General features: G+C 48.9%; 2 protein-coding genes across 10 annotated transcripts in view; one reads left to right on the forward strand and one right to left on the reverse strand.

The window, feature by feature from the left end:
- Positions 1–20877, forward strand: part of matn4 (matrilin 4) — an 81204-nt gene that overhangs the window by 41441 nt on the left and 18886 nt on the right. For 2 of the 7 annotated variants that reach the window (XR_009716173.1, XM_061291043.1), the window contains exons 1-2: positions 16163–16367; positions 20519–20612. Coding sequence is in view for 5 of the 7 variants with exons in the window: in XM_061291043.1 (XP_061147027.1) it covers positions 20537–20612 (76 nt within the window). In the remaining 2 variants the exon portion in view is untranslated. Of the gene's footprint in view, positions 1–16162; positions 16368–18695; positions 18830–19901; positions 20045–20518; positions 20613–20877 lie in introns of those variants that run through there. The other 5 variants (XM_061291044.1, XM_061291048.1, XM_061291046.1 and 2 more) reach the window with 5 other exon arrangements.
- On the reverse strand, positions 1590–18631 carry LOC133162103 (recombining binding protein suppressor of hairless-like protein). Of its 3 annotated transcripts, XM_061291051.1 has the most exons (12): positions 18366–18631; positions 18261–18290; positions 16339–16417; positions 12997–13098; positions 12703–12886; positions 11358–11547; positions 10944–11081; positions 9334–9449; positions 8399–8539; positions 8082–8240; positions 7700–7803; positions 1590–3474 (listed from the first exon to the last, which is right to left on the reverse strand). In XM_061291051.1, exons 1-12 carry the CDS (start codon positions 18421–18423, stop codon positions 3171–3173), a joined length of 1605 nt encoding a protein of 534 aa, XP_061147035.1. In that variant the 5' UTR covers positions 18424–18631; the 3' UTR covers positions 1590–3170. The 3 variants fall into 3 exon arrangements, with proteins under 3 accessions (XP_061147035.1, XP_061147037.1, XP_061147036.1); XM_061291053.1 differs by lacking the exons at positions 12997–13098; positions 18261–18290; XM_061291052.1 differs by lacking the exon at positions 12997–13098 and having other exon boundaries at positions 18261–18631.

Genomic DNA, 20877 nt, shown 5'->3' on the forward strand with positions numbered 1-20877 from the left:
CTCCACAGTCTTGAGCGGGTTCAGCTCCAGGTGGTTTTGGCTGCACCAGTGGACCAGCCGCTCCACCTCCTGTCTGTATGCAGTCTCATCACCGTCCTGGATCAGTTCGATGAGTGGTGTCGTCTGCATACTTCAGGAGCTTCACAGGAGAGTCACCTGAGGAAAAATCATTGGTGTAGACTCAGGGGTGTCAGGACCCAGTCCTCGGGGGCCGAATCCTTACATGTTTTCCAAGTTTCCCTCCTTAAACACACCTGATTCAATTAATCAGGCTCCTGCTGAAAGTGAGGACGAACTGGACATTTGAATCAGGTATGTTTAACAAGGGAAACTTGGAAAACATGTAGGGATCCGGCGCCCGAGGAAAGGAGTTTGACACCCCTGGCTCTGTTTATTCGCATTGAAGGAATGGGGTCAAAATACAAAAAGTCCTGCCTAGCTACAAAAACAGATATGCTCAAAAGCTTTGAATAAAGTACGTACATAAACAGAAAAGTATATTCACATATTAAATTAAAAAAAAGAAACATTTTAAGCATATAATTATACCTACACACCAAATCAATAAAGAAGACATAACTAGACATTTTTAATAGGTGGTAATGACAAAGGTTTTTATAACTTTATGATCTGATATATATTTCTGAGCACTGTGAAATAAATGTTTTTTGATATATTGCCTAAATAGTTTAATGACCTGTGTAATGCATGCCGGATGTTTTTTCTCTAAATCATGGACACGGCCAGAGTCGTCTTGAGCGTCCAGTACTTGATTATATCTTGTGTTTTGACTAAACGTCATACGTATGTCGCCTAAATGCGAGACGCCAGCTTTTCGATTACTACTGAACTCTCTGCACAGAGGGAAATGTTTTGCCTAACAAAGAAAAGATACGGTTGGAAGCATCATTAAACTAAGAATGTAATGATGTAAGCAAAGACATAGAGTATCAAAAGAACAAACTTTGCATAGTCAGGGAACATTAATATAAATTGATGAGGTCACAGCCAAAAGCTCACATAATTCCGTACAAAATGATAAGATTGGAAGAATGACGAATGGAGGAGGTGCGACAGTGTAAGAATGGAGCAGAATGTTTACAGGAAGGTCACTTGGAGATAAAACCAGCAGGTGCCAGAGGGAGACAGCCAAGGACTCGGCCAAAGATGATCGCCAAGGCCGAAAGACGAGATGGAAGACAAGAGCCCCCACACACAACGAATCGCCCATAATCAGCACCCACTCCCATTGAATCAAACTCCACTGCGAACTTGCCCCACCCCAAAGACTCATCACCCATCAAACTCGGCCCACACCGGCATGTGCAACTGTATATAAGCTGACCAAAGAACCTTGAACGTTGCCTTTTCTGAATGGAGACTTTCTGTTCTTGAAGGGCCCAGGTCTGTATTGTACTTTCCTGAAAACAGAGCTTTCTTAACAAGAATTGTGATTGAACTCAACCAACCTGTATAAAACTAATTTCTGCTTCAGTGTCTTAGCATTTTCCTAAATCTGAAGAAATCAAACAAGCACGCAGTGAGTAAATTGGATAACAGGTGATTGGCAATGGCTTTTGCCGTGAGGCGCAGATAGCGCGCACCCTAAATTGTGGACCAAATCCAACAGTGTCTTTGAATGTAAAGTCAAAAGCGGGACCTTAAACTCACCTGCTGCTTGCGGTGCCTTCAGTCTGCTGGGAGGGAAGAGTTCACGTAATTACAGTGGAGCCTCGGTTTTCGACCACAACCCGTTCCAGGAGGCTCTTCGAGAAGTGAATCGTTCGAATTCCGAATCATGTTTTCCCATTACAAATAATGGATTTTTTTTAATGCGTTCCAAGCAAAATTAAAAACGCCTTTTAAGCATTTTTTTATTTGCTCATTTTTGTCCGATCGCGCAACTGCACCGCACCGCCGAACACGCAGCCATAGCGCGTCGCCGACCGCGCAACTGCACCACGCTGGTTGCATTATTGTGACAGAGCCGTCGTTGAAATTTAGAAAATATTTTTAATTAATTACATTTAAGTGGACATCAGTGCGCAGGGAGCTTAATTAACCGCAGTAAGCCGGGCGATCACTGTCGCATTGCTTTAGGATCGTCTTTGTGGTTTAGGATGGCTTTACTGCTTCCACTTGCTTCCTTTGGAGGCATAATTAGAGTTGATGCAATCCTCAGAGTAACGAGAACGTAATATCGAACGGAATCAGTTAGCATGCAGGTCCTCTCGGCTCATCTTGCGAGGTTCGACAACCGAATTTCGTCCGACATCCGAAGCAAAAGAATCTCAAATTTTTTGTTCGAATACCGATTTGTTTGAGAACCGGGACGTTCGAAAACCGAGGCTCCACTATATATCACTGCTTTTTGGTGAAGTGATTGAGTGTTCCGTCAGTACAATTGGTCTTTGAACGCACCTCGCTTCAACCGCAGAACGCGAATGAACTTAAAGAAATAAAATGAAATAAATCCTTCCTAAAAATTAAAATTGACTCACGCAAACGTGTGTCCTTCATGTTTCTATTGAAAACAACATAGTGCTGACGCCGTACAGCATCGGTTTTTCGCTTTCCAAACAAGACGTGCGCGCTCCCGCGGCAGGGGAAACAAATCCTCACGGGGAACCAAATCTGGCACAACACCTGTTGGAAATCAGGGCTGCACCTTTGGCGTTCGAAACGAGGCAAAGCAGGAGCCAAAGTGGATTGGGAAAAGATCTGGCGATGACCTTTTTGACTCTTGTCGTTTTGCTTCTTTTGTTCGTCATCATTGGCATCATTGTCATCCAAGTAAGCACAAATAAGGAACTTGTTCAAAACCATCACTCATCTCTGTTCCTTGCTCATCACTCGCGCTCGCACACGCACGCACACACACCAGACAAAAATGGATGGCATTTGGTGCTTTTATTTGTGATGGTCACTCATGAAGCAAGCAAGCCACGGTTGGACTTGAAAGCAACATAAGAGTTTTGGTCAAAGTGTAGATTCAAATCTGAAGTTACACCTTCACGTTCACAAATTAGGATGTTTCAACAAAGGTGAGAATAGAAGAGGAGGATTTCAGAGTGGGGCTTCCCAAACCACACGAGCAGTTTCAAGTTGAGGTTTTCATGCCAATTTGAGGCTTTCAAAATAGGGTGTCAAACAAAAGCCGGGTTAGGACTTCAAGTGAAGAGTTGGAAGTTGGTCCTGGCAAACTCGTGGTGTATGCTGTCCAACATGGCGTCATCGCGGTGCACAGCTGCTGCTGTCCTGAGGGCGCCTGCCGCTGGGGGTGTTAGGGGGCACGGCTGCTCAGGCGTGTACGTGAAGCTGAAGGTTGTGCGGTAGTCGAGGCCATCGCACGGGCGCCGCAGGGAGATCGGCACTGTCACCGTGCCACCACCTTCGTGACGGCTGTCGTCGCCGTAGCAACCGCACTGCAACGCGCACACATCGGGAACCGTGCAAACTAGGCATTTGGTGGACCTAAGCACCAAATGAAGCACAAGAGGGTTTCAAATTAGGCCGGGGTAAGGTTTCAAGTCAGCCGTTAGCTTCAAGCTCTGGGCAGAAGCTTCAAAGTTGGCCTCCAAAATTACGGACTTAGTCTAACATGAGAGCCTGAAGCCTGCGGTAGAGTGTCAAGTAAGGCTCCCAAGTTCAAAATGGGCTTTTATGGCTCCAAGTTAGGCTTTTCAGACGTCAGCGGGTCTGGAGGAGCCTGAACACCATCTCAGGACGTAGCAACTCCAGACCTGCGCAGGGATCAGGAGTGGGTGAATGACCTGAACCGGTTCTTCAACCGGTTTGAACAACCATCCACTCCTCCCCCCACCCACCCAGCCCTGGTGCAACTTCCCCCGACTGGAGCCTCTTCTGGATTCTCACCTCAACCCCGCCCCCTGCTACTTTCCCTCCAAAACCCCCCAGCCCACTCTCAACTCCACCGAACCCACCAACCATCCCCCCTGGAGACCACAGTTTGTGAGGACAGGAGGCCGTGTGTCTGACATGGTGGTCTGCAACACAGGAGCTCCACAGGGGACCGTCCTGGCCCCCCTCCTCTTCACCATCTACACAGCTGACTTCACCCACCACACATCAACCTGCCACCTCCAGAGGTTCTCGGACGGCTCCGCCATCGTCGGTCTCATTAACGACGGAGATGAGACGGAGTACCGAGGACTGAATCACAGATTCGTGGACTGGTGCCAGCGGAACCGCCTCCAGATTAACTCATGAAAAACAAAGGAGCTGGTGGTGGACTTCCGCCAGCGCAAAGTCCCCCCTCGCCGATGAACATCCAGGGAACAGACGTAGAGATTGTGGACTCTTACAAGTACCTGGGTGTTCACCTGAACAATAAACTGGACTGGACTGGTAACACTCAGGCCCTATACAAGAAGGGCCAGAGCAGACTCCACCTGCTGCGCAGACTGAGGTCCTTCGGAGTGAGGGACGGCCTCCTAAGGACCTTCTACGACTCTGTGGTGGCGTCCGCCATTTTTTATGGGGTGGTCTGCTGGAGCAGCGGCATCACTGCAGCGGAGAGGAAGAGGCTGGACAAGGTGGTGAAGAAAGCCGGCTCTGTCCTGGGCTGCAGTCTGGACCGGGTGGAGGTGGTGGGGGAGAGGAGGATGGTGGCTAAGCTGTCCTCCATCATGGACAATGTCTCCCACCTCTTCATGAGACTGTCAGGGCCCTGGAGAGCTCCATCAGTGACCGGCTTCGTCACCCACGATGCACCACCGAGAGGCATCACAGGTCCTTCCTCCCTGCTGCCATCAGACTGTATAACCAGGCTAATCACTGTAGCTAACGGACAATAATTACGTGTAATAATAACGTGCAATAACCGTATGTGCAATCATATGTGCAATATCTGTCTACCTCATACTCTTTTTACCTGCTTTTTTTGCACAATTTTTTATCAGATACTTTTTCTATCTCCACTGTATATTGTGTATTGTGTATATCCATCGTTCTACTGGGTGACTTCAATGCTCACGTGGGCATTCGGCAGCCCTCTGCTCTGACATGGACATCCACTTTTTATTTCATTGATGTTCATGTTGTATCATTTGTGCCCTCTCTGCATCCATTCCAACCTGGTGATCCTGAAAGAGGGATCCTTCCATCTGTGGTCCCTTCTCAAGGTTTCTTATTTTCCCCCAGTAGGGGTTTTTAAGTTTTTCCTTGCCCTTTTGGGAGCTTAAGATCAGGGGATGCTTTGAGAATAATTGTCAATTTCTGTCTATGTGAAGCCCTTTGAGACTGCTTGTGATTCAGGGCTATACAAATAAACTTGACTTGACTTGACTTGACGTGGGCAATGACAGGGCGCGATTGGGAGGAACGGCCCCCCCGATTTGAACCAGAGCGGTGTTCTATTATTGGAATTCTGTGCTCGAAATGGATTGTCAATAATGAAAACCGTGTTCAAGCATAAGGGTGTCCAAATGTGCATTTGGCACCAGTACACCCTAGGCCGCAGTTTGATGGTCAACTTTGTAGTCATGTCATCGGATTTGTGGCCGCATGTTTTGGACACTTGGGTGAAGAGAGAGGCGGAGCTGTCAACTGATCACCACCTGGTGGTGGGTTGGCGCCGATGGTAGGGGAAGATGACGGTCCGACCTGGCAGGCCCAAATGTACTGTGAGGGTCTGCTCGGAACGTCTGGCAGAATCCCCTGTCAGGAAGAGCTTCAACTCCCACCTCCGACAGAGCTTTTCCCACGTCCCGGAGGAGGCGGGGGACATTGAGTCCGAGTGGACCATGTTCTGCGCCTCCATTGTTGAGGCACCCGACCCGAGCTGTGGCCGCAATGTCGTTGGTGCCTGTCGTGGCGGCAGTCCCCAACCCGCTGGTGGACACCAACGGTAAGGGATGCCGTCAAGCTGAAGAAGGAGTCCTATTGGGCCGTTTTGGCCTGCGGGACTCCGGAGGCAGCTGACAGGTACCGGATGGCCAAGCAGAACGCGGCTTCGGCGGTTGCTGAGGCAAAAACCCTGGCGTGAGAGGAGTTTGCTGAGGCTATGAAGAATGACTTCCGGACGGCTTCGAGGAAATTCTGGTCCAGCATCCGGCGTCTCAGGAGGGGGAAGCAGTGCACCGTCAACACTGTTTACAGTAGAGATGGCGTGCTGCTAACCTCGACTCGAGACGTTGTGAGTCGGTGGGGAGAATACTTCGAAGACCTCCTCAATTCCACCTACACGCCTTCCATTGTGGAAGCAGGGCTTGCAGACTCTGAGGGGGACTCTCCAATCTCTGTGGTCGAAGTCACTGAGGTAGTTAAAGAACTCCTCGGGGCCAAGGCCCCAGGGGTGGATGAGATCCGCCCGTAGTTCTTAAAGGCTCTGGATGTTGTGGGACTGTCATGGCTCACACGCGTCTACAACATTGCGTGGACATTGGGGACAGTGCCTCTGGATTGGCAGACTGGGGTTGTGGTTCCCCTCTTTAAGAAAGGGGACCGGAGGGTGTGTTCCAATTACAGAGGAATCACACTCCTCAGCCACCTTGGAAAGGTCTATTCAGGAGTGCTGGAGAGGAGAGTCCGTCGGGAGGTCAAACCTTGGATTCAGGAGGAGCAGTGTGGCTTTCGTCTTGGCTGTGGAACAGTGGACCAGCTCTACACCCTCGGCAGGATCCTCGAGGGGGCATGGGAGTTCGCTCAACTCGAGAAGGCGTTCGACCGTGTCCCTCAGGAAGTTCTGTGGAGGGTGCTTCAGGAGTACGGGGTGCCGAGCCAACTGGTAAGGGCGGTTCGGTCCTTGTATCACCGATGCCAGAGTTTGGTTCGCATTTCCGGCAGTAAGTCGGACTCGCTCCCAGTGAGGGTTGGACTCCGCCAAGGCTGCCCTATCTCATCGATTCTGTTCATAATTTTTATGGACAGAATTTCTAGGTGCAGCAGAGGCGTTGAGGGTGATGAGATCCTGCCCCAAGTGGAGTTCAAGTATCTTGGGGTCTTGTTCACGAGTGAGGGCAGGATGGAGCACGATTTCGACAGGTGGATCGGTGCAGCGTCGGCAGTGATGCGGACTCTGTACCGGTCCATCGTGGTAAAGAGAGAGCTGAGCCAAAAGGTAAAGCTCTCAATTTAACGGTCGATCTACGCTCCTACCCTCACCTATGGTCACGAGCTATGGATCGTGACCGAAAGAACGAGATCCCGGATATAAGCGGCCGAAATGAGTTTCCTCCACAGGGTGTCCGGGCTCTCCCTTAGAGATAAGGTGAGAAGCTCGGTCATCCAGGAGAGGCTCAGAGTAGAGCCGCTGCTCCTCCACATTGAAAGGAGCCAGATGAGGTGGCTCGTGCATCTCATCAGGATGCCTCCTGGACGCCTCCCTGGGGAGGTGTTCCGGGCATGTCCCACCGGTAGGATACCCCGTGGACAACCCAGGACACGCTGGAGAGACTATGTCTCTCGGCTAGCCTGGGAATGCCTTGGGATCCCCGGGATGAGGTAGATGAAGTGGCTGGGCAGAGGGAAGTCTGGGAGTCCCTCCTAAAGCTGCTGCCCCCGCGACCGGACCCTGGATAAGTGGAAGAAAATGGATGGATGGATGGATGGATGGATGGATGGATGGATGGATGGATGGATGGATTAGTCTGGACAAAAAGTGACAAAATGAGTTTTGCTGATGAGGGCATAGATCATACACATTTGTGGGCTGCAGCATGGGTAGTGGTGGGCATACTTGAATACGGTCTCGGCCTTGCAGCAGCCAAAGCAGACTTTTAGGTGAGGCCCCAGGTTTTCGCCGCGCAGTTCCAACGTAGCTGCGTAGCCGCCGCCGCTGAGCTTGGACACAATGAGGAGTCGTGTGAAGGAATGAATGCATGTGAACTACTCGCGATTCGCTGGCCAGTGACAAAGACAAAAAAACAAAAAATGGCTGAATGTAGGCACGGGATGAAGAAATGTCTTATTGATACACTTCGAGGAAACCAAAAGACGAACAAACGAGGGTTGACAGATGCTGAAAGGGACAACGCAAGTCAACGGAGCAAAGCCACGCGTCGTGATCTGGCCGGTGAATGCTGACTACGGCCCTATTTCCGAGCAAGCGTCCAACTTACTTCCAGCCCACTGACGTCAGGAAAAGGCGTGATGGGCATCCGGATGCAGGCGCCGTCCGCCTGGCAGAAGGCGAATTCCTCCACCTCTACGCCGATGATGGTCCAGCACGAGCCATCGTTCAGCGACACGCGGCCCGGCTGTGTTGCTTCGGGCATGGCCTGCGGGGGTAAGGCGGGGGCGGAGTTACTGCCTCTGCCTTCCCGGACACAAAGTATCCATGGCTGGGTCGCATGCGCGCCGCGTAACAGGTCACACAAGTGGAGGGAAAAGCAGCTCTACATTCCAGCGGTGGCTGAAAGGAAAGGCGGGTGGCCACCTGGTGTAGCACCACGGTGTCGTCGGCAACGGCCAGGTAGGCCGGCGGCACGTGGCGCATCTCCAGGGCACATTTGTGTAGCTGCGACACGGGCTCGTCCACCGACAAGACGGCGTGCTGCTTGTTCACCTTGCGGATTACCTGAGGACAACAGTGCACGTCGGCACCGGCCGGTTAAGCTGCACAAAACAGGCCGAACATGCGCTTAGCGTCGCCCGGGTCCCAATTTTTCACCGGCGGGTGGGCATCACTTTGACGACTTGTGGACTGCTTTGAATGGCTGGAAATGCCTCGTGTCATTTGGCGGCGTCACCATATGGGAGGTGCAACAATACCGACGCAAGGGAGTCGCTACGGTGTAGGCGTACACTTGCCTGTCTTATGTGACACTGTGAGTTCGATTCCCGCATATGAGTGTGTGTGTGTGTGTGTGTGTCTCTGTGTGTGTGTGTGACAAAAAAAATAATACCAAGTCTACATGAGAGCGGGGGGGAGGGAATGGTTCCCAATCGTTTGGAATCAGTCACGTTTTGACATGGTGAAATGAGGGCTTTACTCTCGAGGACTAGAACCACAATCAAGCACTCGAGGATCGTGCATGAAAAAGGGCGTTTGTTTTTGTTTTTTGGAGGGACTGGACCTGATTCCTTTCAACTGCATTCCTTCCAATGGGGAAAGAGGACTTGAGCCCTTTGAACGCCACGGCTAGTCAACACGTGGACAGCGCAAATGCAGCCCTGGCTCTTTCTGCTCGTCCAACACTCGGCCGATGTGTATTTCAGGGTTGTCGTAGCGAGACGATGGCTTGGCCATCAAATACACTTCAAAGGAAATCAGAGCCCTGGGCAAAAGGGCTTCCCCAACGGCTGTGGCTGCCCAGTTCATCATATGCCAGACTTGCATCAACATTTAGCACAAAAGCAAGCATGTGTTACCATGGGGGGCAGAGTGAGTCCAGACTCGGTGCACACAAGTTGGACCACAGAACCGTAACAGACGAATCCTTCACTCAGCACAAAGTCACCTTGATGCTCAGCGTGCTGCTCCTCCACTGCGCAAAAGCACCCCCCCCACACACACACACACACGCGCGCACACACACACACACACACATTTCTAAGTTGAGCATGCACAAGAGCCACATGGCACGTCCTGTGCGTTGGCTTTGTTTGTTTGCAAGGGAGTGACAGAGGAGTTGACCGAGAAGTAGCGGACGAGCCTCACGGCGCTGCCGGGTGGTCCCAAGTTGGAGTAAAACAAACACACCTGCACTCGCACACGAAGCGTAGCAAAATGCACACACGCACACACACACAGAGGCTGGGTGGTCGTTGACTTCCCTCACAGCCCTTTTTCTCATCTTGATTTCCTTCTTACCTTGCTCTCTCACTCCTCCCCTCGCTTTCTTATTCCATCTGTTGCTACCATCTCTGATGCTGCCAAAATCACTGACCTTGCTAATATGCCTGTAGTGAAAGGTGCAAAGATTTGACTCACATCGCACGTCAGTGACGCCAAGCCGGTTGCAAATGTCGCCATCTTCGATATACATGCGGGATAGGGGTGTAACGATTCATCGCTGCACATCGATTAATCGATATAATGCTCTACGATTTATTGGCATCGATGCTAAACGTAAACATCGATTTATATCGCCGTGTTTGACCTCGGACATTAGACGCAACTTTATTTTGAAATCCAGTTCATTGTTGCTTGCTTCCTCTTTCCGGGAGCAGTGCGCGGCGTGTTGTGAGCAGAGCAGGCACGTGAAAGGGGAGTCGACAACTAGTATGCGGCTCCTGGGCTGGTGCTATGGCGAGTGTTCAAAAAGACGAGGAAATTTGCTCCCCTTTAGGCTTCAAGTCATTCGTTTGGAAGCACTTTGGATTCCAAAGAAAAGATGGCTCAACGGACAAGACACGTGCAGTTTGTAAATCCTGCCATGCGGTGATCAAATATTCAGGCACCACAAATCTTGCCGCACATTTAAAGAAAAAACACGACATCAAAGTTCAGTGTTAAAATAAGCACTTTGTATACTACAATACTCTTGTAATTTCCTAAATAAAGAGTTTGCAGTACCTTGTTGATTTTGCGTATGAATTGTTATAAATCAGGATATTGTTCTATATTTTTTATTAAAAAAAAAAATAATCGTAGAGCACTATATCGTGATGTATCGTGAATGAATCACAGCAGGCTTTAAGATATCGGCAAATATCGTATCGTGATTCTTTGTATCGATATGATATCGTATTGTGACAAAACCCGTGATTTACACCCCTAATGCGGGACATCACAGAGGTTGCTAACCTCTTTGAAGTTGCTGAATCACAGACATTGCTGACACAAATCTTGGCTAGGTAGTTAATGTGGTTTTTGAGGTGCATTGTTGCCAACTAAATGGGCTGAGGCAAAACCTGTCCTGGATTAAGAAAGCAGCACGTGGGAAAATAAACATGATAGCAACATTGGTCACGCCAGCACGCTACCAACGTGGCCAAGCTCGCTACTGTGGTTAACGTTGCTGATACGGCGAACACACCGAGCGTGATGATGAAGGCAGTCCACTGTCGGGTGCTGGCGACAAAGGACCCGCCCTCCACATTCAGGTAGCGAGTACTGACAGTCTGAGAGCGCAGGCGGTTGAACAACGCCACACGGGAACCCGCAGAGATGCACACTGGAACACGGATCAAATATGCGCAAGCAAAACGCAAGCACACGCCCACACGTCAAAATGTGCACCCAACACACGGGCGCAAACAAATGTGCACACAGATGTACGTGTTTACACACACACACGCACACACACATAACGTGGACAATGCATACAAACATTCACCCCCCCCAGACACACACACACCCCACACATACACACAAAACGCATACGTTGAAGGACACATTGTATGTGACACAAGAAGTGCTTGACGAGATGTAGAAAGTGGTGTGTACTGACGGTCTGCATTCTTCATGCTTTGTCTCTTCTGCGACGGTTTGGAGATGACTTTGATTGGGCGGCTGTGGAAGGAGCCTACTTCCTGTCGGACCGAGTCCACTTCCAGGAAGAGCCCGAGTTTGAGACGAAAGTGTTTCCTTTTGTCCTGGTCTGAGATGAACAGAGACTTGGCGCATGCCAACATCTCAGTCTGCAAAAGTTACGTGAGACAAACGTGAGCACTGTCAACTAGACTAACAGCACTAATGGTGCGAAATGCGCCACGAATGGCCAAAATTGCTGACATTTAGTTCATATTTGCAGCTTGGCCTGCGTCACCGTAACATGCAACCAGCATCACGAACATCACATGGCAAAGATTGCTAACATCATTGATGCCATTTTCGTCACTCTAAAAGGAGGCGGGGGAATTGACTAGGCATATTGTGGGCACTAATGTTGCCAACATCATTAATATGAACAATCTGGACATTGGCAACATCCTTCACTATTTCATTATGTTGCAACGTGACGGACGTGAACCGCGTGTCGCTAACATCTCTGGCGAACACTCATTTGTATGTGTTTCCTGCCCATTTGTGTCCCTGCTATACGTAGTGCCACACTGTGAGCAAAGTGAAGAAAGGAACGAAGACAGTTTTGCAAGACAAAACGACCTTCTAACCACACCCCCAGCTGCATGCTCACATGGTGCTGATGTGCGCCTCAGGTTCATCATATCAACTCAGAGGTTGTTTTTTGGCATGTGACCCCGATGAAGGGACTTGACACACGCAAATAGAACGAAATAGCACTCTCCAATCACCCTGATAGCAACTGGTGGTAGAGTTTCCACCCTGAGACTAGAATGTTGTGGGTTCAAACCCCGGCCGGGTCATACCAAAGACTATAAAAATGGGACCCATTGCCTCCCTGCTTGGCACTCAGCATTAAGGGTTGGAATTGGGGGGTTAGATCACCAAATGATTCCCGAGCGTGGCACCGCTGCTGCCTACTGCTCCCCTCTCCCCCAGGGGATGGATCAAAATCACACGGGGATGGGTTGAATGCAGAGGACAAATTTCACCACACCCAGATGTGTGTGTGACGATCATTGGGACTTTAACTTTTAACTTGAATGGACACAATGAACAGACAAACTGACATGATGCCGGCAACATCACTGACCTCGCTCATGAAAACAGGCGCGAAAGTCGAGTGGGCATGAACACGGAAATAGACGCGGATGACATGAAGCCATACGACCACCACCAATGGAGACATAAGCACAGGAATGACACCAACGAATACAAACAAATGAAGAGAACAGATGACGTGATACGCGAAAGGACACAAAATGTTTGACCTTGTTGGGGAGTGTTTCAAAGTTGAGCTTGTGGGTGTCACTCCGAGTCAGCGTGGCACTGTCCACGCACATGTAGCCATGCACGCTGTCCATCCCCTCGTTCAAAGCAAGGCCTTCAGCTTTTAGGAGGTCACGCGTCGGCCTCGGCATGTTGGCGTAAACACAGGGAGGAGGACAGAAGAACCTGAACAAGACGCGAATGAATGGACACAAACAGAGCATGCGATTGGAGGTCACGACTGCATGACACGGCCGACACGGTGCATGCGTGTGTGCGTGCAGGCGTGCGCGCACCTCTTCTCGTTACCGTACGACTTCTGAGCAACTTTGGCGTGCAGGATGACGACGCTGTGGGCTCGGAGTGTTTCACGCGCTCTGCAAGCCGACGCCATTCGTCTGATCGGGCCGAGACTCTCGTCAGTCGGTCGCAACAAGATAGACAAAGGAGTGACAAGCGGCAAATGGCAACTGAATGGCTGCCTGCAATCCCGATTGATTTCGCTTTCTCACTCGAGGGTGGGGTTTGTGAAAAGTAAATCGTGAAGAGTATTCGTGAAAAGTAAATTGTATTGAGCTGGCATGAACCCGGACTTAACTTGTGTCCCACTTATGTGGCGGAGGGCATTCCTACCTCGGCAGCAAAGTCATCCAAGCACGTCGTTGTGCGCTGGGAACCCAAACAAGAAGGTTTTGTCCACTGCACTTGCTGGGCTGTTTTAGGTCAGTGTCCACTTAGAACATTTTACTTTTTACTAGGGTTACTAACCCTAACCCGCACTCTCTCACACACACACACGCACACGCACACGCGCACGCACACACACACGTGGGCCCCCGCTTGACCTTTGCACTCTTAACGGGAGCGACCCTTGCTGGGATGCTGCATGGACATTGTTGCGGTCTGTGAGTGGACAATTCAAAGCGTGCATGGACTCAATCACTAGGGTGCCAGATGAGACCTTCCCCTCCCGAAGGGTGAAAGGTTAGCTATTTCACAGCAGGACACTCAAGGAAGAAATGGGACGACCAGAATCCCAGCAAAGACTACTAAGTGGCGCTGGCCCAAATGGCTTACAACGACAATACATGGCAGCAGCGCCTACATGGCAGCAGCGCCAGTGGCGACACCTTGAAAAGATGTCCTAACTGTGTCTTTTGTTGAAAAGCCCATTTTGGCTTCTCTGCTATTTGTCAGAGGAGAGTGGTACTTTTCACTTAAAAGCACGCAGGTAGGCCACGTGTTGGCTTTCAAATTAGGCATTCCAAATTAGGACAAAACGTTGCAGCTCCTTTTCAGGAGAGCATGTTGGCTTTGATTGAGACTTTGCTTTGTCGTTCCTTTTCTTCAACGTTGGGTTCTCGATTCCACCTCAGTCCTGCCCCCAATCAGCTCCTGGGTCTTGTCTAAGTGTTCCTCGCTGTCTTGTCAGCTCGTCTGCTATGCGGTCCATCCTTGTTGGGTCTTCGTGCGCTTTGTGCCGTGCCTTATATCTGATATCACACCTCGCTATTGTCCGCTCCTGATCGAGTCATATCTGAGTCTGTTTTGGCGAGTGTTTACCGTTTTTTTCCGTGTATAGTGCGCCCCCATGTATAGTACGCACCCTAAGAATGGCATGCTGATGCTGGAAAAAAGCTTGTACCCATGTATAATACGCACCCAATTTTTATGAATTTTTAAAAAAAAAAAATTTAATTTTTTTTTTTTCTTTTTAAGTCCCAATGATCTTCACACACGCAGGGAGGCAATGGGTCCCATTTTTATAGTCTTTGGTATGGTCTTAACTAGGCTGGATGTAATTTTTTTTGTTGGCGTTGATTTCTCCGACTGCCCCTAAACGCACCACCGCGCTCCGTGCGCGCATGGGCTGCGGACGTGAAAAAGGCGGCTCTGTATGGGAGAGACGTTGAAGAGGAATAAAAAAAACCTTGGAAACCAAAACTTGCCCCTCGTCGTGACTCGGAGCCGCAACAAATGTTTCGGATTTGTGTAGGGTACATTGTGACAGACAGCAAACTAGCAGGTGATCGAGCGAGCGTCTGATACAAGAGCATTGCGGTCGTATGGAGCGTGTTTGAAGTGAACAGCAGAGACGAAAGTGTTGTGAAATAAAATATTACCTGTAATACGCATTTTGTTATTTGCTGATTGAAACTGCTAATTAAACTGTGAATTGAAACTAATAGGAAGAAAACATATCTTGCTCTTAATATAGCTGACGTGTCTTGCGCATACGTTCTGCGCATCTGTAATGGCGGCCTCCGTATGACGTCCGGTCCGCGATGGAGATTAAAAACAAACAATATTTGACAATAACACACCATCAAGGATTGCACCATCGCATCAAACGATGTGTCGTCAATTATGGATTTTTTTGACTAAGTGTGTTGGGCAGGATGGCTGAATGCGATGCGCGATTGACAACAAACAAGAAGAAAGGTGAGTTTTATTTCGGGGGAGATTTGTCATGTCTCGTCCCCAGTTTTGCTATGTGTCTAGGTTTCCATAGTTTCTGTTCGCGTCGCCCCTCTCTTCCTGTGTCACCTCAATCGATGTAACGTGTTTTGTATTTAAGTCCTGTCTGCCCCTCGCTCACCGTCGGATCACTGCATGTGTTACTGTCATTCTGTTCCTGTCTTTGGTAATGTCACCCTGTCTTTTTGTTCCACGACTTTGTCGGTCAGTTCTGTTGTTGGTTTTATTGTACCATGACTTTCTTTAAAAAAATAAAAAATAAAAAAAAAAAAAAAAAAAAAAAAATTAAAAAAAATTTTTTTTGTACCCATGTATAATACGCACCCCAGATTTTAGGACAATAAATTAGTTAAATTTTGCGCACTATACACGGAAAAAAACGGTATTTGGATCCTTTGTTTGTCTGTTGTTTTGAACTCTTCTTTCTTTAGTTTTCCTTGACCACCAGGGCCTATTGTTTCCTTTCAATTCAATCTTGTTTTTGAGTCCTCGCTTCCTCGCTTTCTAAACAGCAAGTAAGCCATTTTCAAACCATTTGCAAAACACACACCCATGGAATGACCAAGGGTGAATGTTTTGGGAGGAAAACCCAAAAAACCATGAAGCGACTTCTGGCAATTGTGACTTCTGAGATTTGTGTTTTGCCAATATGCACATTGCACAAAAATTATATCAGAGTCACGTGGTTGAAGGATGATTTGAATGGGCGTGCAACCAAAGTCCATCTTTGCTTTTTTTCAATGTAAATCCAAAAGTCTTTTCCTCAGGGGGGATTGTGAACAAAGTCCAATAAATATGTTCGCATCAGTCTTTCATGTTGGACTGCATTTCGCTTGGGTTTCGCTTTACTGCACTTTTTCTCTTTTTCACAAGTTGCTCTTTGTTGTGAGATGTGGCGAAATAGAGAGCAACTATGTTGAGCTGCTGTCTTTTTGCAAGGTGGGGCGTGTGGGCGCGCGGGGGCAGAGGGTGGGTCACATGCTCTTATAAACGTGCGTGGTCCCCAGCTGCCGCCGCATTCCAGCACAAGCGCAGAGCGCCGCCGCTGCACGCTCGAATAAATCCTCCGAGCAAAGCTGAGCCAGAGCACGCAAGCACGTGCCTGTGTGTGTGTGTGCACGTGCGGAAGAGGACCTTTTTTCCAGGCGCGTGCGTCTCACCTGTCCCAGCTCACGTGGTCGTCCAGCAGGTGAGTGACCTCCTCGGCTTGGACGTGAGCTGACCGATGCGGGGAAACTTCTGCAAGACATGAAAACACCACGTGGTTGCGCTATACTTTGTTGCTGGCATCTCTTAAATCTCTTGAATCCCTTTGAGAAAGAGAAACAGCTAATTCCAAGTCTTTGTCTTGGTTAAGCCTCGGTAGGTGAGAAAAAAATTGGCCCATGCACGCTATGAGAGCGCTAAAGACAGATGCCGCTCAGTAACATTTGAGCTGAGCTCAACAGTCAATTCATCTATTCATAGACAACTTCAAATCAATTAACAAGCATTTGGATCAATCATTCATTCATTGGCGAATAGTTTAAATCACCCCAATTTCAGCCTCTGAGCTGTAGATCCTCTCCTATTTTCTTTGTGATATTTTGTTCTACTTTTCCCCAAGATGAGCTACTTGTGGACAACGGCAATATTTCTGCAAATTTTCCCATTTTTGCTAATTTTCCAATGGTACAGCCCATATCAGGAATTGAATGATCGGTTTATGGTGATGCGTTTTCTGCACCGTCAATTTGAAAAAAAAATCCACATAAACAAATGCAAATAAACGAATGAAATCATCTCCAATTTTTTACGTGATGCATTAATGCAGGGGTCACCAAACCACGTTTAATCCGGCCCGCCAACCCTGAACAAATTGTAATATTAAACTTTTTTTTTTGTCATTTTGCCTGCAATGACTGCGTTTCTCCAGTAGATGGGGAAGCGCTCGCCTGCGCATTTACTACCGGAAGCCGTGTCAGAAAGCTTGGTGCACACTCACAAGTGCGTGTACGTACTCAGTAGTACGGACATGGCGCACTCTCGCTCTATTTGTATCAGTCCCGAATTTAGAGCGTGGGCTGTGACGACAGCATTCTTGTAATTCGCGCGCTGAGTTTTCAGATGCCTTTTTGCGCTAAAGCCACCCACAAACCTTCCCCTGGAATCCTTCCATTAAAATGAGTCGCCCAAGGAAAAGCAAGGTGGACACAGTGCCGAACGTTTAAAAGAGAGTGGCCAATTTGGCTCGACGTACGCGACGTGACGTTCAGCCACATGAACGTCAACATCAACCCGTCACAGATCGAGGTAAACGGACCAACACCTCGGATCTCGCCTAAGAATTGCCACAACAAATTTTACTCCAGACTATGACGCACTAGCAAACTTTAACAAAATAGACAGCGGTGTCTACAAGCCTACTGGAACCTACAAAAGGATTATAAGGAAGGAACACAATAACTTTAAGAGACTGCTCATATGTGTCAGAGAGATTCTGCTCTGACAACTGAGCTGAACTTTTATCTGTTAAGATTGTGCATGGCACAACAGAAAGTTAATGTTCCATGGCTTTTTTTTCTATGAAGAACCCAGAGAGAGTTATTTAGTTATTATTTATTTCCTGTTTTTTCTGTGAAGAACTCAGAGAGGGTTATTTAGTTATTATTTATTTCATTAATAGTGTTATTATTTGTTTCCTGACTTTTTTTCTGTAAAGAACCTGGAAAGGGTTATTAAATAACCGTTATTTGGTTATGTGTGGCTTTCTGGAAAACAATAATTTTTTTAAGCTCCCCTACAATCGTCACACTTTTTCTGTTACAAACTGACACCGGCCCCCCATCAGAGAAGGGAAACGTTATGTGGCCCTCACAGGAAAAAGTTTGGGGACCCCTGCATTAATGAATACCAAAGATGATGGACAGATAATGTGATGGTTAAAACAATTGTTAGCTATCATTCTTTTGCTTTTTTCCACCGTTGAGTTCACGAGGTGACCCGGAGGTGACGACTTTAGTCTGACGACACATACACACACGACCATGCACGTGCGCACGCGCACACACGTGTACATGCAACAAGGCCTCCTATTACTCACGATGGGTCGAAGCTTGCACACACGGTGAAACTATCATAAAAGCACTCATGAAGACGTTCAGTGAGACATTTGGAAGAGCGGGCGGCGGCAGGCGCGCCATCCCACCTTGGCATCCGTCATCGATGGCGGCCGCCAGCTGCTCCAACATGGCGGCCACGTTCATATTGCAGGTCGCCACCAAGAAGAAGACGAGTAACAAGCAGGATCTCGCGCTTCTGCTGCCTCCTGTCAAGACCTTCTTCTCCTTCTTCTGCTTCTTGTCGTCTCACTCTCTCGTGTCTTTGCTTTGTCGTTGATCATTAACTTGACTGTGTGTGAATGTGTGTGTGTGTGTGTGTGTTTGTGTTGTTTGACTGTGCATGCAAGAGGGTGTGTGTGCTTGTGTGTGACTTTGTAGTGCGTGCACAAGTGCCTGTGTGCACACACATGCTAGATGGTCAGCTGTCATCTTCTCACGCGGTTGCCTCCGGTCAAACACAACCGGCCGGGAACCTTGCCAACTATTCCGTGACAACGGAGAAGAGAAGAAGCGGCCCCTCGTGGAAGGAACAAGTCCTGCCCCCGCAAAGGTCAGAGTCGCGTTGCCACGGCAACGCAGGGGAAGTTAGCTTAAAGCGCCTGCACGCGACGCCACAATCGCAATAACAAACCAAACAGGAACACTGAGGGGAACTGAGACTCAGGGCAAAGAGAAACCCAAAGCAAAAATAGAACCGCCGCAACTAGAAAAACTCGAACGAAATCCGACCCTAAACGTGACTCAAAGCGGAAGTGAGGGATGAAACTTGAATAGGATGCTCTGCCCAGGAAGCGGACCTAGAACAATGATTGACAAACTGGACAAAGACGAACTAGAATCATAATCCAAACCAAAAAGACAAGACCAACCCAAACCTGAACCCCATTGCAAAAGAATGACGCTGAGGACAAGCAGGTGCCAATCCAGAAGCAAAACAAAAAGTCGCTCCTCAATGAGTTGGGAGGGAACAAGTCCTTTGAGGACTCAATGCAAAGCTTTGGCGTCAGCCCTCTGACTCCTTTCGTGCCGATGTCAAAAAACGGCGCTCACCTCTGACCCAGAACACAACGGTCCCTTCTCCTCCGTCTGCGCTTGCCGGCCTTCTTGGACCTGTGATTTTGCAGAGTGCCTCATCGGAAATGAGTGTTGTCCGCGATTCATCAAAAGCTTGACTTTCTGGACGAGGTTGCCCTTCTGCACAATCAAGTCCCTGCCAGGGAGCGTCGTGTTCATCGTTTCAGTCCTTGAGGCCGCTGTCATGATTCGGGGGCGGGGAACGGGCCAACGGTCGCAGAAGCGTTTACTGCGGCGGCTTCGGGAGCCGCTCACCGGTAATCAGGCATTTGTATCAAGCAGAGTATGTCGTTGACTTGAGGGCTGAAAGCTGGTGCTCTCCAACGTCTCTTCGTATCATGGACCACGTTGATATGAAACCATGACTGCATGACTTTCATGCCCCAATCAAACAATACCTGTAGTTGTTGGAAAAAGCTCCTCTGCAGCACATTGGGAGCGAGTCCCCGCTGAAGCCGCTGACTTTGGAATTTTTATAAGGGGGGGAACTGAAAGATTGTCTTTGACGATAAATGAATGTGTGAGTGTGCTCAGCAGGAAGGTAGCACAGACAGGAAGGGGAGGGGGGACCTCACTAAGGCCTCTTTGTGCTCCGCACACACGTACACACGTGTGATGTCAGATGAAGAATGAAAGCAACGGTTACAACCGGAGCACCCTGGAGCACACGCTTGGAAAAGACACGCATGAGGTAAAAGGCATTTTCGCTCCACATCTCAGTCAAGTGTGAAACCAAGCATCCGAGTGGGGCTTATGCCAAACGTGGTTTTCATAGACGCGCGCGTCTGGCCACCGGGAACGTTTCCAGCCTTGACATCGTGTGGCCGTGCGCCAGCTGTTTTCATCCTCCCCTTTACAAGGGGGCGAGACCGTAATGTTCGCCGTCCTTGTCTGGAACCCTCCGGCAGTCCTTCTAATCATTAGTGGAAACCCCAAAACATTTTTCCGGGTTGAATACTGAGAAACTGCTCGCGATATAACGAGGCCATCCGGAAATGCTTTTGTCCAAATGTTTGCCCAAGATTTTGGTCAGGTGTCGCGATACTTTTGTCCAAATGCAGATGACCTCTTATTTTTCCCCAAATGCCACATTTTCAGCACTTTGCACTTCCCACTTTTGTCCCAATACTTTTGCATAAAACTCAGATGACTCATTGTGTTGCAGTCGGCTGTCACCGTGACAATGAGGCGTGCGGGTGCAAGCGTGGCAATGGCGCTGTTCGGCATGGCGGCCATGGCCCTTGCCTGGCCCAAAGCAGGTCAGAACAAATGACGACCTTCGAATATTGATCATGTACATGATGATAGATGACCATATACGTGACACTTAGTAGCTAGAGTTACAGACATACATCGGGGGTCTTCAATGGCGGTCTTTGAGTCCTGAAGCGATGTTTGCAGAAGCCAAATCACCGATCCCCATCATTGGAATCAGCAGCAGGGCCAGGACACCGGAGTCCATGGACCGCCATTGAAGACCGCCTCCCGGCATACACACATGTATGGGAAGAGGGCTTGAGTCTG

This window comes from Syngnathus typhle, linkage group LG11 (assembly GCF_033458585.1).
Source record: "Syngnathus typhle isolate RoL2023-S1 ecotype Sweden linkage group LG11, RoL_Styp_1.0, whole genome shotgun sequence".
NCBI lineage: Eukaryota > Metazoa > Chordata > Actinopteri > Syngnathiformes > Syngnathidae > Syngnathus > Syngnathus typhle.

Bases quoted from the DNA above. Each gene is read 5' to 3' on its own strand.
- LOC133162103 (XM_061291051.1), bottom strand. From the start codon at position 18,423: ATGAACGTGGCCGCCATGTTGGAGCAGCTGGCGGCCGCCATCGATGAC. The intron at 13,099-16,338 runs GTGAGACGCACG...CGGCCCGATCAG, and splicing joins GACCACGTGAGCTGGGACAG to ACGAATGGCGTCGGCTTGCA. The intron at 8,241-8,398 runs GTGGCCACCCGC...TTACCCCCGCAG, and splicing joins ACACCGTGGTGCTACACCAG to GCCATGCCCGAAGCAACACA.